Raw genomic sequence first — 14,249 nt, forward strand, 5'->3', positions numbered from 1 at the left:
AATCCCAGCCTATCGGCATCAACACTTCAAGGATTAATTACAGCTGTACAAAAGGCCCGACCCTGGGAGGCTACGCCACTGGCGAATCACCCGGTGTGCAAAACCATATCGGTCCGGTATCCAGGTAAGAAAATGAAAGAGAAGGACAACGGGGACACCAAGGACTGACCACCACTGACACGAGAGAGAGAGAGAGAGAGAGAGAGAGAGACAGACAGACGGACGGACTCGCATGGCTGAAAAAAAACAAAAACAAAGCAGTAATGAATGATGATGCAATGCATGATAAAATGGATGAGTATGCTCGTCGCTTAAAAAGATAAACAAAAGATGTACACAAACATGGACATGGGATGATCCTCCTCCTCCAGTAGTAGTAAGAGGCTACTTTAAATACAATTATTGATGATTCCGTTGCGCTCGTCTCGTCATGTGATTTTTCTTTCTCTCAATTCCCTGATGATGCCTGCCTGCCTGCCTCCCCGCTCTCTCTAGGGCTGGCGGGCCGTTGTTGCTCTCTCGCTCGCTCGTTCACTGTCATCTCTTGTGGACTTCCACAACCCCCACAGCCACGCACACGAGACAGCTCTACCCAACGACGGCCTTCATGCTCAGACTCTCGAGGAATCCGCTCAGGTCCTCCTTGCGCACCTCGACGACGCAGTGCTCAAAGCTGTCAATGCGCACCCGCGCGCCCGTCTCGGCGGTGACGTCCTGGAACGCCACGCCAAACTTGTTCATGCCGTACCCGCGACGGCTCCGCGCCTCCATATCGTCGTCGTCTTCGTCAGAGTCCGATTCCGAGTCGCTACCTTCAGACTCTGTGTCGTCCTCATCCTCATCATCTTCGTCATGGCCAGCTGCGCGCCTGGCAGCCCGCTCCTCCTCCTTGATCTTCTCCTTGTTCTTGCGCCGGAGCTCGCGTTCTTTGGCTCTGGCCTCCTTGGCGGCACGCTTCTCCTTCTGGACTTCCCGGTCAAGGAAGCTCGTATCTGGACCACCGCCACCGCCGGTGCCGACGACCACGTACACGCCACGCTTCTCGTTCAGGCTGGCGACCACGAGGGGTGTTCCGCGCCCACCATGAGCCAGCTTGCCTGCAGCATCCTTCTCTTGTTCCGCAAGGGCCTCGCCAATCCAGAGTGCAAGCTTGGTGAGCGCTGCTGGGTGGGTGAAGAGGGGCACGTCAGGGCCATCTTTGATGACACACATGCGAAATGCGTGCAAGTGCTTGATTTGCCGCTTGCCGATAAGAGAGGTACCGGTGCGGAATATGGCGCGGTGGAGATATTGGGCAGTCGGAAGGCCAGCTTTCAAAGAGTCGATACTGTTTCTTACAGTCAGTCATTCGGTCTCATCCTGACCAGGGCTGGCACACATGGGGGGTCTTCTTACTCTTCGAGGGCATCATATGCCTCCCAGAAACGGCTGACCCATTCTTCCGACTCGGCTGCGCTCGAGTCTTCTTCATCCTCCTGAGTTGGAACCGATCTTATCCTGCCATCCTCGACAATCGTGGCTGGCGATTTGCCCACTTCGAGTAGAGCGCCGATCACAACGCCAACGTCCTGCGCGCTCAGCGTGGCTCTCCATCCCCAGCTCCGCACGAAACCCCAGCCATCTTTGGCGCCGCCTCTGTCCCTAGCATCCGTCTCTGCGGCTGGTACCATGTCGTCGAGGTTATACAGCGAAGCATATTTGAGTAGTTTTGTCCGCAGTTCCTTCTTCAGTACCATATCCATATGTGTATAGCTCTGTTTGCACTGGACAAGACTGACTCCCATCTTTGCGAGAAGTTTGTGAAGGCGCTTCATGCCGCTATCACTCCATATGCGCAAACGCGAGAAGAGATATGGGGAGTGGAGCATGCTGTCGTAAAGACTCCAATGCCGTATGAGGAGAAACTTTGGCTCAGGAGATAGCCGAATGCTGGTGTCTTCTGGGCTGCGTCCGGTGGTTGGTATTATTCCAGCACTCTCCGCAGATGACATCACTTTGCCCGCCCCGGAGCCGATCTCTGGAGGATTTAGTCGTCGTACTTCGTCTCGTAAGAGCTGTCTCATCCGACTGCCACGAACACCCATCCAGCCATTGGCGACTCGAGAATCCGAGCTGCGGCTCGAGATAGCGAGGCCCGCCGATGATCGACCGTACAACTCCGTCGAGGTCACTCCCACAATGGTCAGCCAGAGCAGATCATTGTCTTCTCGGCCGAGCTCGGATGCGAGCCAATACATCATCGCACTGACCGGCTCCGAGTACGAGGCTCCCATCCGGTAGTACTTTTCGAGGATTGTCCGGTTCGTTATGCGCATGCGCTGTAACCTTCTCCGCAACGCCCGCGCTGATGGACCCCGAGGCGGCTGTGCGGCAGATGGTGTCTCCTCGGCATCTCCAGACAGAGCAGTGGCCGGCTCCTGAAGGTGAATGAGCCCCCTTTGCGGTGGCCTGCGGGCTGGTTCAGGAATGGGGGTTGACTGTGTGGAATCTATTAGCAACTCCACTTTGTGTACAGCTTCTGCGCGGCAGCTTACAGAATTACTTCTCCTTCGTTGTCTGGGCCGGTCATCATCCTCGTCACTGCTCTCGTCGCGATCTGACCATGACTTCCGTTTCTGCCCCGGCAATGGCTTGACTACATCCTTCTCGGCTTCTTCGTCATCATCTTCTTCTTCTCCTTCGGTATCGTCATCAAAGGCCCCTTCATCATCACCTTCGATCTCTGGCATGTCGAGAAGCGCGAGGTACGCATCCCGCTCAGCGTTGAGACTCTCCTGTATATCCCCGTCATCGAATACGATGATGCCCCCCCGACCAGGCTTGTAAGACCGTCCGATACATCCTCCCACGACGCCATCGGGTGCGCGAGTCTGCAGAGCGGATGAGCCTTCCACCTCGGGCTCTGGCGTGTAGCCTCCGAAGACATTGTGCAGATCCCACGGCCGCCTGGAGTCAATGACCCAGACTTCCACACCGCCAAAGTCCAATGGCTCGTCTTCAGACTCAAAACCAAGCGAGGTTCCCAGATCAATCATGCCGCCCACGCCGAGGCACACGACTACTCCGCCGCTGCCACCTTTTGTTTCCCTCATGGGGCCTACGAGCTCCTGCCCGGCACGAGCGAGGTCCGCATAGCCGGCGACAGGATGTATCTTGTGCGGGATGTAGTCATGCTTGAGCAGGCGAGTGAGTATGCGGCAGGCACACAGGGAGTCAGGCTCGAGGGCTGTCAGGATGAGGACTGGCGGCGAAAGCGGGTGTCGTGTGTTCTGGAGGTGGATGTAGAGCTTCGTGATGAGGTCGCGTGGTAGATACATGATGAGAGATCTACGGACGCGTGTTCCCCATAGACGGTGGTGGCTTCATGAAGGACTGGCGCTCGAACTAGAAGTTGTCTCGTTCCGAGGATATGACAGACCCCCGCGACGAGGATCGCAGTCGGTGTAAGTGAGCCCTGGGCAGGTGGAAAGTATGCTCGCTATGTTGTTGCTTGGCGATTGGGACTCTGTGGCTAGTTGCTGTTGTCCCTCGAAGGTGCTCGTCTTGCCGCCAACCCGAGAAGGGAGAGAGATGTGCTGCTTCGCTTTGGAAAGGTGTTGTGTGGGAGCTGGCGGTGGGCGTGCGTGGGCGGAGCGGGACAGAGGAAGCACTCAAAGTGGTGTAAGCGGGTGTTTATGGCGTGGCGCGCCTGGCGGGCGCACGACGCGTGCTGGCAGGGCCAAGTACCTCATAGAGTGGTGCATGCATGTACCTGCGCGTAGCAAATCAATTAACGGCCGCTCCCGCATGGGTGGTACGCACCACGCCCAAGCGCGGCACTGTGGGCTCGCACTTTTATGCAAGCTGGACAGGGATGGTTAATCCAGTGCGTACATTGCACAAGGGCGCGGGTTCACAACTGTCGTCCTCTTAAGAGATACAAGGCACTGAACCCTCTCGTCGTCAACTCTACGGCAGCCACCACTGACGGCACCAGTGACGAGACGCGGCACGATGCTGCCGCTCGAGGATCGTCTGCCATGAGCAACACTGCTGCCGAAAGCGCACAGCTCCTCCAGCACTGTCAAGACGCGATAGCGAGCATCCAAGACGAATGCAAAGCAGCATTCTTGGTCGAGACAGCCAGCCCAGCTGATGGTCTGGCGGGCTGTGGACATGCTCTCGTCCATCTGCTTGGTAGATTGGCGGATCGACTACAAGTGCGATTCGCCACGTCCACCAGCGATTCAAGAGGTACCGGCGTCCTGGACAGACTCAACGATGTGCTTTCCATCACCTATGCCAAATTCTACGCCTTCCTGTACAAGGATCTACCCTCGTGCTGGCGCCAGCTTTACACAGATGCCAGCATACTCAAGTTCTGCTACCTGCTTGCTCAGTCCGGCCTCGGGTGTCTTGAAGTTCTCTTCCCCTCTGCCCAGCCGCCGGGAGTCGTAGTTGATAGGTCCGAGCTCAAGGAGCTCGTCAGGGTTCTTGACCTCGCGCTGGTGCTGGCTGGGGGTGCGGGCCAGAAGCGAGGCCGGCCATGGATTGACAGAGCTCTTGACCTGTTGTATCTTCATCACAAGAGATCTCTAGCAGCTCTACAGCTTTGTGAGGGACCACCGGCCAAGCGAGTCAAGACGTCCACGGATCGCGATGAAAGCCGCATGCCGAAGACGTTCTCGGCCCATGAGCCGTTTACTCCAGAGGTGCAGCATCCAATCGAGACTGTAAAGAATTTGACCATGGAAGATTTCCAAGCCCGCTTAGACAAAACAAGGAACACCACGCCAGGTCCAACGCCGCTTGTGATCCGTGAGTCCATCGAGAGCTGGCCAGCGAGGTCGTCCCGAGCGTGGAGCCAGCCGGACACTCTGTTGACTGCAACCTTTGACGGTCTCCGTCTCGTACCAGTCGAGATTGGGCGCAGCTATGTGGACGACGGCTGGGGCCAGAAGTTGATCACCTTTGCCGAGTTCATACAGGACTACATAGACCCGTCTGTACAATGTAGTGACTCGACGACCCGCCATCCCAGTCCCGAGAACCACGCAGGCCGCCCAGCTGCTGAGGTCAGCGTTTCCAACCGTGTCGGCTATCTCGCCCAACACCCTCTCTTCACCCAGCTGCCCTCGCTAAGGAACGACATCCTCATCCCAGACTACTGCTACACAGCTCCTCCACTGCACCCGACAGACCCGACCATGGACCAGCCAGAGCTCGAAGGGCCCCTTCTCAACGCGTGGTTTGGGCCACCCGGGACCATCACGCCGTTGCACACAGATCCTTACCACAATGTCCTCGCGCAGGTTGTGGGGCGCAAGTACGTCCGCCTGTATTCTCCACTGGAGACAGATCGCATGAGGGGCCGCGGGAAGGAGAATGGCGTGGAAATGGGCAATACGAGTCTCGTTGACATTGGTGTGCTCGAAGGGTGGGATAGCGCCGCCGAAGAAGACACAGGTGATGAGCAGGCACAGCGGGACTTGGCGGCGTTTAGGGAAATCCCTTTCGTAGATTGCATTCTGGAGCCGGGCGATGTCTTGTATATCCCTATTGGCTGGTGGCATTACGTCAGGGGATTGAGTGTGAGCTTCAGCGTCAGCTTCTGGTGGAATTGAGCGAGGTGGTGAGGATTTGCGGGACGGGCAAACGGTATCAGGACAGTTGTTCATCAGTAAAAGTCCAGTCGCATTTACTATGGCCATAGAAGAATATATTTGAACTTCAATAATTTTATTCATTTATCATTCACATATCATTTCGTTTGTCTGCAGCTTTGGGGGGGGGGGGGCAGTTTTAATCACAGTATGCTATTAATTTCAGATATCCTTGACATAATCCTCGTGGTTCCCATCCACATCAGGGGGATTTATCCCATCCTCAAGAGCCTTGACATATAAGTGTCCCGTGCGATATTCCTCATCAATCTGCATAATCTTGGCTTGTAGGCTGATTCTCACACGCTCGTTGTGTTGTCTGTCATGGCGCATGTCTTCGCCATCCACACCCCCGTTCCGCCGCAAATGCCTTTTGCGAGACTCCTGCGTCTCCACAAGCAGACTCGCAACGGGAGGCTCGTCAGGATCCTCGTCGAGGAGCTCAAAGATACGGGTCTCGCCGGTGGCCCAGTCCGTCAGTTTGGGTGGACTGCTGTTCAGGTGTTCCTCAGTCAGCCCCGTGGTCTGCGTCATGTAGTTGACGAACCCCCCGTGACCGAAGACGAGGATCGCCGGGGTCGGCCGGTCGTCGTCCTCCACGTATGCGGCCCTCCCAATCATTATGAGCATCTTGACTGCTTCCTGTCCGCGCTGGACGAGGTTCTCCGGGTGCCAGAGGCCGTGCTTGAGATGCCATGGCTTGTTGTTGTTGTTGTTGCTGTTGTCTCTGTCGTTTACGCCTGCCGGATTGCCTCCTCGTGGGTGCGTAGTGTCTGCCTTGCGAGCGGCGGCGGCGAGCTTGCCGAACGTCGTGCCCACGAGCAACGCGTCTTCCGGCACGGGCTGCACGAGCTGCTCCAGGTTGAAGTCGTCCAGGCCGCCAAGAGGGAGCGTGATACCAGGCTTCCCCCGCAGCTCCTTGTCCACGAGCCGTCTCAGGTGGCCGAGCGGTCTCGTCCGGTCAGAGAACCACGTCGTCTGCTCGGCGATGAGCGGCGAGATGGTGATGCCAGACCTGTTGTTCAGCCTCTCGGCCGGGAGCGCGATGATGGCGGTCTGGATCGCCCTCGACAGGCTCGAGATGACGACGGGACTGTCAGTGGTGACATGGGAGATGTCGGGGTTGTCGAACATGTCCTGATACTCTGCTCGCGTCTTGCTGGAGCAGTAGTCGCGGCCAGACATCTCGGCCTTGGACCAGGCTGCCCTTGTCTTGTCGGTAGTCAGCAAGGGGTCCATCTTGCTGACGGCAGAGTTGTCTGGGACGTTGGACTCGGACTCTCCATGGCGTGTGAAGATGACCCTGTAAGTTCGTGACTTGTTTCGTCCCGGTGCCATTTCTTTGTGACTCGGCTGCATAGGCTCTCCGACGGCATGGACTTGCAAAGCTGTTATGGCTGAAGGGAGAAGCAGGATCCTTGCTGCCCTCTGTGCGAATTTAGCAGGACACAACTTTTGACGAACCAGTAATGGGCACTCCTTTTTCAATTTCTACACGGGTGCTCATGGCTGTGAGCCAATCTGCTAGCTCGCAGAGCAGCTCTTTACGTATCTGGCATGCTCTGGGCACAATGGCATAGACTGGTCGTTGTGCTTGTGTTACCAACACCCCACAAAGCTAGTTTGCTTAAGAGCAGCCAGAGAGGCAGAGACATCCATGCATCTCAAGATGCATCCTACAGTCTTGCTGCCACTAGTGGCACGAGCAAAAGGATGCCCCATGCATGTACGCGCAAGAGCCCGCCGCATCGGTCTGCACCCCATGCATCGTCCTCTGTCAAGCATTGGCTGCTCGGAAACCGAACGTCGTATGTGCTCCGCTAAGACCAAGGCCCCGGATACCCCAGATATGAGCTTTGTCTGCGCCAGGAAGGCCGCCGTGCAGCCGGTGTGTCCATTCCTAGCCATGTGGGCGTGAAAGAAGAGTCGAGCTGAACAGCTTGGCCGTAGTGCGCATATAATGCCGCTCAGGAGGACAGGAAGAATGGAAGGTCGCAGCGGGATGCACACCAGGATCATGCATCCCGCAAGCCGAAACGGTGAAGAAGAGCTAGGGTGGACAGAGTCTCGGCACCAGAAAGTTGGAGACCGGCTCGTCTCCAACGTCGAGTACTGGAAGGTCAGACGAGGACAATGTGAGCAGCAGCCGTCCCTATTGAACCTCGAGCGATGCTGCAGAAGCTCACCGGCCTGCACTTACATGCTCCCTCGAGGCCAATCGGCGTGCGCCGTTCGGCTGGTCTGTGTTTCGGTGGCATGCTGCTTGCTGTTGACCGGCTCGGTCCGCCACTGGGCAAACATTCTTGGAGGAGGGAACTTTGACCCCTGAGCCCTGCTGTCTCTCCGGTTTCCTGGTATGCGGGTTCGGCCCCGCCACCCTGCGTTATCAGTCACGAGTCGAGGTTGTCGGTGAGCCAGCGTCACAAACCAAGCGCAAAATACACATCTCGTCAGGTCACTATGAGTCTAGTCCGCAGCTTTCGTGGCCCAGAACCAAAAGAGGCTTGGCTGCCTTGCACGAAGAGACACACCTGGTATATTATGATACGAAGGCCTTGCTGGTGCTGTACATTTATCCCCACGTACCACCGCCACCTCCTCCGCGCCCCTTTCCACGTTGTGCGCTGAGACGCCAGTCGTCCTCCCCTGCAAACTTGTTGTGTAGCGGCACGATGCGCTCCGCCTTTTTACGCTTGCTGAGGGTGTTGCTTGGCACCATCTTGAAGAATGTCGGCGCCACCTCTGTCAGCCACTTGGGCTCAATCGCCGTCGTGTAATGCATGTACTCCTTGCTGGTAAGTACCAGCTCATGGTAGATGACCCATTCCGCTTGCTTGCCAAACAGTGCCGAGCTGGGATGCAGGTACACCGGTGTGCCCTCGATTTGCGTCTTGTAGCCCTCGTGCGGGTCCTTGCGCGCCGTGTTTCGGAAAAAGCCAGAGCACAGGGCACGGCGAACTTTGGTCGTGTCATTGCCGCAAGACGCAATAGAATGCCGGTACCGGCTCATGATCTTGATCAGCTGCTCGCGCACATCCTTGGCCCTCTTCATCGAGCGCGCCTGGATAAAGTTTTCCTGACACCAAGCTTGCGAGTAGCCGCTGCGCTTCCATCCATTGTACACGTTCACCAACGTCAAGTGGTCTCCACTGGGGTCGTGGAATTTCGCTTTCTTCTGGTCGGCCTGGTTTTGCTTGTCTTTTGGTCGGTAGAAGATCTGGGTCAGCGTCAACATGGCCACAATCGATAATACTTCGTCGGAGCAACCCATGTCAACAGAGGCAATAACCACTTTCGCGAGTGACGGGTCCATGGGGAAATCAGCCATCTTCCGCCCTAATCGAGTCAACAAGCCTTCGTCGTCCAGCGCCGCCAGGGCATAGAGCTCTTCGAGGGCAGTAAGCATTGTATTAGTGGGCGGTGGGTCCATGAAGTCGAAATGAAGAAGGTCGTTGATGCCCATGGCTTTGAGCATGAGAATCGTATTTGATAGGTTTTGTCTCTGGATTTCGGGTATCGTGGTGGGCAACATCTCGGTCTGGAATGCTGCCTCTGTGTATAGCCGGAAACACTTTCCGGGCCCCGTTCGTCCAGCACGGCCAGCGCGCTGGTTTGCCTGGGCTTGACTGATGGGTGTCACAATGAGCGAGTCCATGCCGAGCTTGGGGTCGTAGGCATTCTGCTTGACAAAGCCTGGATCGACGACGTAGTAGATATGGTCGATCGTAATAGATGTTTCCGCGATATTTGTAGCGATGACAACTTTTCGTGTTCCTGGCGGTGCCGGCTCGAAGATCCGGCTCTGGTTCTCGCTGGGCAGCGCGGAATAGACTGGCAGAATAAGAAGCTCGGGAACATTTGGGCCCAGCGCTTTCATACGCTCGTGGAGGATCTCACAACTCGTGTCGATTTCCTCTTGGCCTGTCAGGAACAGCAGGATGTCGCCAGCTGGCTCCGTCAGATGGATCTGCATGACGGTGACAAGCGCCGCATCCAGATAATCGCTCTCGGGTTCACGAGAGTACAGGATCTCGACGGGGAAAGTACGTCCAGGAATTGTGAAGATCGGGCATTCGTTGAAATAAGCCGAGAACTTGTCGGCATCAAGAGTGGCCGAAGTGACAATGACTTTGAGATCGGGTCTCCGCTGCTTGAGGGTCTTCTTAAGCAGACCAAACAAGATATCGGTCGCGATTGTGCGCTCGTGTGCCTCGTCTAGCATGATCACGCTGTAGCGCTTCAAGTCTGGGTCGATAAGGATCTCACGCTGCAGCATGCCATCCGTCATGTACTTGATCTGGGTCGCCGGGCTTGTGTGATCCTCGAAACGAATCGTGTAACCGACTTCCTGACCAAGCTGGCAGCCAACCTCTTCAGCAACACGTTTTGCTACTGACATGGCTGCGACTCGACGCGGTTGAGTACATCCGATCATGCCATTTTTGGTGAAGCCAGCCTCCGCCAGGTATTGTGTAAGCTGTGTCGTTTTGCCAGAACCTGTTTCACCGACTACAATGAGCAGCTGGTTTTCGTGCACTGCCTTGATCAACTGGTCCCGGAAAGCATAGACAGGAAGACTTTGTCTCTGCTCCTTGATTGAGAGATGTGTGCGCTTGCCCATGGGCTGTGTCTTGGAGACCATCGCACGCTTCCACTCGGGGACGGGTTCCGGTTTAGAAATGTTCGCCTTGGCACTGCGGAGATCGCTGGCGAATTGTCGACTGTCCGGATTGGCCATCGGATCTTCCCACTGTTTGGAGAGATCAACTTTCGTCTGCCTGGCCTCTTCCTCGGCAGCTTGCTGCTCCTTTTGACGCATTTCTCGTCGCTCTTTGGTCAATGAGGTGCCAGACATAGCTGCCCGGTTTAGCGATCCGTCCGGCGCTTTGACGACTCTGATGGGTGATAATTCGAGGGATTGCTTGGTCTGGCCGGCAAGGAAAGGTGGCTCTTCTTCTCGAATCTCGATGTCTACATCTTCTTCAAGCTCAAGCTCACCTTCACCCCTGAGAGTTGCCTGGTAGTCTTCCTCCAAGTCCGGATAATCAGAGGCTTTAGCGACACCTGACGCGATCAGCTGTCGAATCTCCCATCTTTCTGGTGACGTCATCCGCTTCTTCTGTCGCCTTGGCTGGCTAGCATACTCGGCAAGTGAGGCAGCGTTGGAGTCCTCAAAGCCATTTCGGCCACGGCCTCCGACCACTTCCGCATTGGCACCAGAAGCAGCGAAACCGCGCCCGCCAGCCATTTCCGTGTTCGCTCCTGATCCTAGCCGCGCTTGTGGCACCAGGTCCTCGCCGGTGTTTTGATCGACATCCTTCATGGACAGGCCGATCCGGTTGCCCTCCAGTTTGATGACCTTGACCTTGACCTCCTGGCCTTTTGAAAGGATATCCTCGGGATGATTAACTCTTTGTCCCTGTACGAGATTGGAGATGTGTACCATTCCGTCAACCTTGCCCCGGACACCATGCAGGTTGACGAAGGCACCAAATTCCTTGATTCCTGTGACGTGGCCATCGTAGACCTTATTGAGAATCGGCTGTTCGTCGAGTTCGGGTTCTGGCGCGCGCCGAAGGCGATCGTCCTCGTTGTCGTAGTCGTCATCACGCCGCCTCCGATGTGATTTTCTCGACCGTCGCTGCTCGTAGTCGTCGTCTTCGCCGTAGTCCCGCTCCCGACCTCGCCGCCTGCCCTCTACTGGACTTCTTGATCGTTTCCGTGATGGCGGGTCATGATGTGTGGCGGCGCGCGACTTGCTCTCCAAGCTTTCCAAAAGCATGAGCCCCGTGTCGTCGTCGTCGTCATCGACAGGAGGGGCCTTGTCCGGTATGCTCAGGCCCTTGAACAGAGATTCTTTCTCCTGCTGTGTTCTTCGATGCGAATCGTCATCATTCGTGGCCGCGCCGTTTTGTGCCCGCGAGGCGTTTTTGAAGGTGGGATGCAACGTGCGGATGAGGCGGTCGATACTTTCAAAGAGACTGTCAGGCCAGCCGCTGCCGCCCATCCCCGACAGCTTCTCTTTGAACTCATCGAAGCTTTTGCTCTCGAGTCGTTGCGCAATGATGAATTCTGCCAGGACCTTCTCCGAGATCCCCAGGTGGTTCTGCAGCTCCGAGGTAACCTTAGACACGAGCGAGAGGAGCTCCAGCTCCGCAAAGTCGTCGAGCTCATCCATGGTGCCGCTTGTGCTGGGGTTCGCCGGGCCGTGATAGAGGAGCGCAGTGTTGCTCTGCTGATGTATTGTCGGACGACAGGCTGACCACAAGATGCACGGCAGGTGGCGCGCAGAGGTTGTGACGTCTGGGCTTGGTCCGCGACTGTAGCCGCGACAAAAAGTGACCAGGGCCCTGCGCTAGCGTTAGTGAAAGTCGATGTGTTATGTAAGCACATTGAAGCACCTGGCGTTGTTGGCAGGAGAAAGACGATGAGCTTGTATTGGATGGCTGTGCTATAACGGCCACTGACTTTTAGGCAGGAAAAAGAAGGCAACACAGATGTCTTTAAGTCTCTTGCCTCGTCCTCGTCCTGTACCATTGATGCCGCTGTGTTCGTCGAATTCAAGGTGCGCAATGCTGTATCTCCGTTGGGGATCCCTGCACATTGGCACGCCCATAACTTTTCCTTTCTCCGTTCTGTGCCCTCCGAGCCTCCGGCAACCATGCGCCTCTGTTCCCCTACGAATATCGACAGCGCCTCTATCATCTGAATGTGTAGAGGTGGGACAAGATATCCTGTACTAAATGAAGGTGTGTGTCAGCATTGCGAACAATAGCACAGAAATCTTGTCGATTAAAGTATGTGGAGGAGCAGAGTGGGTCAACTAATTCATTTCTGACGGCGTCGCTCTCTTTGGCGAGGGCAGCTTCGGAGCAAAACGACGTGTGTGTAGGCCCCCTTGAATTCGGAGTCTCTTCAAATCATAACATAACAACCCTCTGCAGGGTCAATGCTGTTACGTGAGACGTAATAGTCGGACGTATGGGATGGCGCTCAATGAGTTGTTTAATCGTCTTGGTGCAGAAATCGAAGATCCCGAGGAAGGTACAAGATCAACCATCACCTTTCCACGATACCAGTCCGAACGTTTTGCACTCAGGGCCAGGCGGCTGATCAGGACTCTCTGTTGTTAGAAACATTCTTACTGTTCTCGCGGGAGATACCGTCACAAAATCTTGGCTTCGTTGACGCCCACGCCACCAACATCGATTTAAGCATCGCCGGCAAAGAATATGTCATTACACAATCCCCTACCGTTCTGTCAGTTGTACACTGCCTATTGACTTTATAATCCCGCCGATGGTTCTGACGCGTCATCACAGAACGTCAAATCGCGAGGGTGGAACAACGGGTGCTGGTGAGCCCCCTCAACTTATGGCTGTCGTGCTTCAAGATTATTTGACTGATGGCAGTGACCAGTCGTCTGGAAAATCACACCTTTAGTGGCGGAGTATCTTGCCGCACCAGACAACATCCTTCGTCTGCCCGGCCTTCTCTCTCCCAGCTCCATCGTGATCGAGCTCGGCTGCGGAGTGTCGGGCCTGATCGGTCTTGTTGTCGGCCCTACAGTGCAGAGATATGTCTTGACTGATCAATCGTACGTTGCAAGATTTGTAGAGAAAAACTTGAGCGAGAACGAGGCTGCGGTACGACCAAAAGGACAGAAGAAGAGAAACGCAAAGCTACCTGCGCTGCGACAGCCTGAAAATGTGGTGTTCAAAGCTCTGGACTGGGAGCTGGACGAAGTCACACCCGCCCTGACTGGCCTCGTTCACGCCAAATCATTCGACCTTGTCATCGCTTGCGACTGCATATACAATGAAGCCCTGATCGAGCCGCTTGTCAAAGCTTGTGTCGATGTGTGCAAGCTGCGGGCGAGCGATGACGATAGGGGTGCCAGCAGCAGCGAAGACAGTTCTTCGGCGAGCCCAACGCTGTGTCTTGTCGGCCAACAGCTGCGTGATCCGGAGATATTCGAGGCCTGGATGAAAGAGTTCCACAAATACTTCCGCACGTGGCAGATACCGGACGCTGCGCTCTCGCCCTCGCTCCGCTCAAGTCCAGGATTTGTCCTTCACTGCGGAGTTTTGAGAGAATCCTCGCATGAATGATGGCTCTCCATCGGGCGATTAAGCAGCACGAAACTGCCCTGACATAGCTAGAACAAGCATAAACCAACATCGACCTTGCAGTCACAGGCGCTTGCGCGTGCCATGCTAGCTCAGAACGACTTCCAGGTTGACTCGACTTAACGTACCTGAGGTACACAAAAAGGCTTCTCACTGCCCTGGTGACTTTTAAACACTGAAGCAGCTCCCCGGACGGGATGAATCGTCATAATTACAGCAGCTCGGTGCACATAATACTGCCCAGGAGGAGTCCATTGATTGGCCACAAGGGCGAGTGAAGGGGCCGGCCCTAGCCTACCCACTGTGGCTCGCCCTGTCGGAAGCCAGCTTTTGTTGTGTTTACTTTGACCAGCCAATCACAACCCCTGCCCACACAGGCATACCGTTCACAGGCACCTGCTCCCCACACTCCATGCTGGATGCTTGAGCTTCCAATCCCAGGCGTGCCCTGCTTCTTTTCGTGATTGCACACCACCTC

At 55.8% G+C, this 14,249-nt stretch overlaps 4 protein-coding genes across 4 annotated transcripts; 2 read left to right on the plus strand and 2 right to left on the minus strand.

Moving 5' to 3' along the window:
• Nucleotides 1-588: 588 nt before the first annotated feature.
• On the minus strand, nucleotides 589-3,317 carry B0I36DRAFT_242385 (CDC45 family; the record flags this gene model as incomplete). Its single annotated transcript, XM_046149906.1, has 3 exons — nucleotides 589-1,327; nucleotides 1,396-2,477; nucleotides 2,535-3,317. 3 exons carry the CDS (start codon nucleotides 3,315-3,317, stop codon nucleotides 589-591), a joined length of 2,604 nt encoding a protein of 867 aa, XP_046012527.1.
• A 599-nt stretch (nucleotides 3,318-3,916) lies between these two features.
• Nucleotides 3,917-5,710, plus strand: B0I36DRAFT_322609 (uncharacterized protein). The gene has a single exon (XM_046153874.1). It carries the CDS (start codon nucleotides 4,020-4,022, stop codon nucleotides 5,601-5,603), a length of 1,584 nt encoding a protein of 527 aa, XP_046012528.1. The 5' UTR covers nucleotides 3,917-4,019; the 3' UTR covers nucleotides 5,604-5,710.
• Nucleotides 5,711-7,154: 1,444 nt separating this feature from the next.
• On the minus strand, nucleotides 7,155-7,948 carry B0I36DRAFT_114817 (uncharacterized protein). Its single transcript, XM_046147943.1, has 2 exons — nucleotides 7,843-7,948; nucleotides 7,155-7,754 (listed from the first exon to the last, which is right to left on the minus strand). Exon 2 carries the CDS (start codon nucleotides 7,659-7,661, stop codon nucleotides 7,242-7,244), a length of 420 nt encoding a protein of 139 aa, XP_046012529.1. The 5' UTR covers nucleotides 7,662-7,754; nucleotides 7,843-7,948; the 3' UTR covers nucleotides 7,155-7,241.
• A 4,540-nt stretch (nucleotides 7,949-12,488) lies between these two features.
• On the plus strand, nucleotides 12,489-13,822 carry B0I36DRAFT_114838 (uncharacterized protein). Its single transcript, XM_046147944.1, has 4 exons — nucleotides 12,489-12,686; nucleotides 12,776-12,902; nucleotides 12,965-12,999; nucleotides 13,062-13,822. Exons 1-4 carry the CDS (start codon nucleotides 12,629-12,631, stop codon nucleotides 13,751-13,753), a joined length of 912 nt encoding a protein of 303 aa, XP_046012530.1. The 5' UTR covers nucleotides 12,489-12,628; the 3' UTR covers nucleotides 13,754-13,822.
• The last annotated feature ends 427 nt before the right edge of the window (nucleotides 13,823-14,249 follow it).

The sequence above is a fragment of the Microdochium trichocladiopsis genome, assembly GCF_020744255.1.
Source record: "Microdochium trichocladiopsis strain MPI-CAGE-CH-0230 chromosome Unknown B0I36scaffold_5, whole genome shotgun sequence".
Lineage (NCBI taxonomy): Eukaryota > Fungi > Ascomycota > Sordariomycetes > Xylariales > Microdochiaceae > Microdochium > Microdochium trichocladiopsis.

Bases quoted from the DNA above. Each gene is read 5' to 3' on its own strand.
- B0I36DRAFT_114817 (XM_046147943.1), bottom strand. From the start codon at position 7,661: ATGATCCTGGTGTGCATCCCGCTGCGACCTTCCATTCTTCCTGTCCTC.
- B0I36DRAFT_114838 (XM_046147944.1), top strand. From the start codon at position 12,629: ATGGCGCTCAATGAGTTGTTTAATCGTCTTGGTGCAGAAATCGAAGAT. The intron at 12,903-12,964 runs GTCAGTTGTACA...GCGTCATCACAG, and splicing joins ACACAATCCCCTACCGTTCT to AACGTCAAATCGCGAGGGTG. The intron at 13,000-13,061 runs GTGAGCCCCCTC...GGCAGTGACCAG, and splicing joins GGGTGGAACAACGGGTGCTG to TCGTCTGGAAAATCACACCT.
- B0I36DRAFT_322609 (XM_046153874.1), top strand. From the start codon at position 4,020: ATGAGCAACACTGCTGCCGAAAGCGCACAGCTCCTCCAGCACTGTCAA.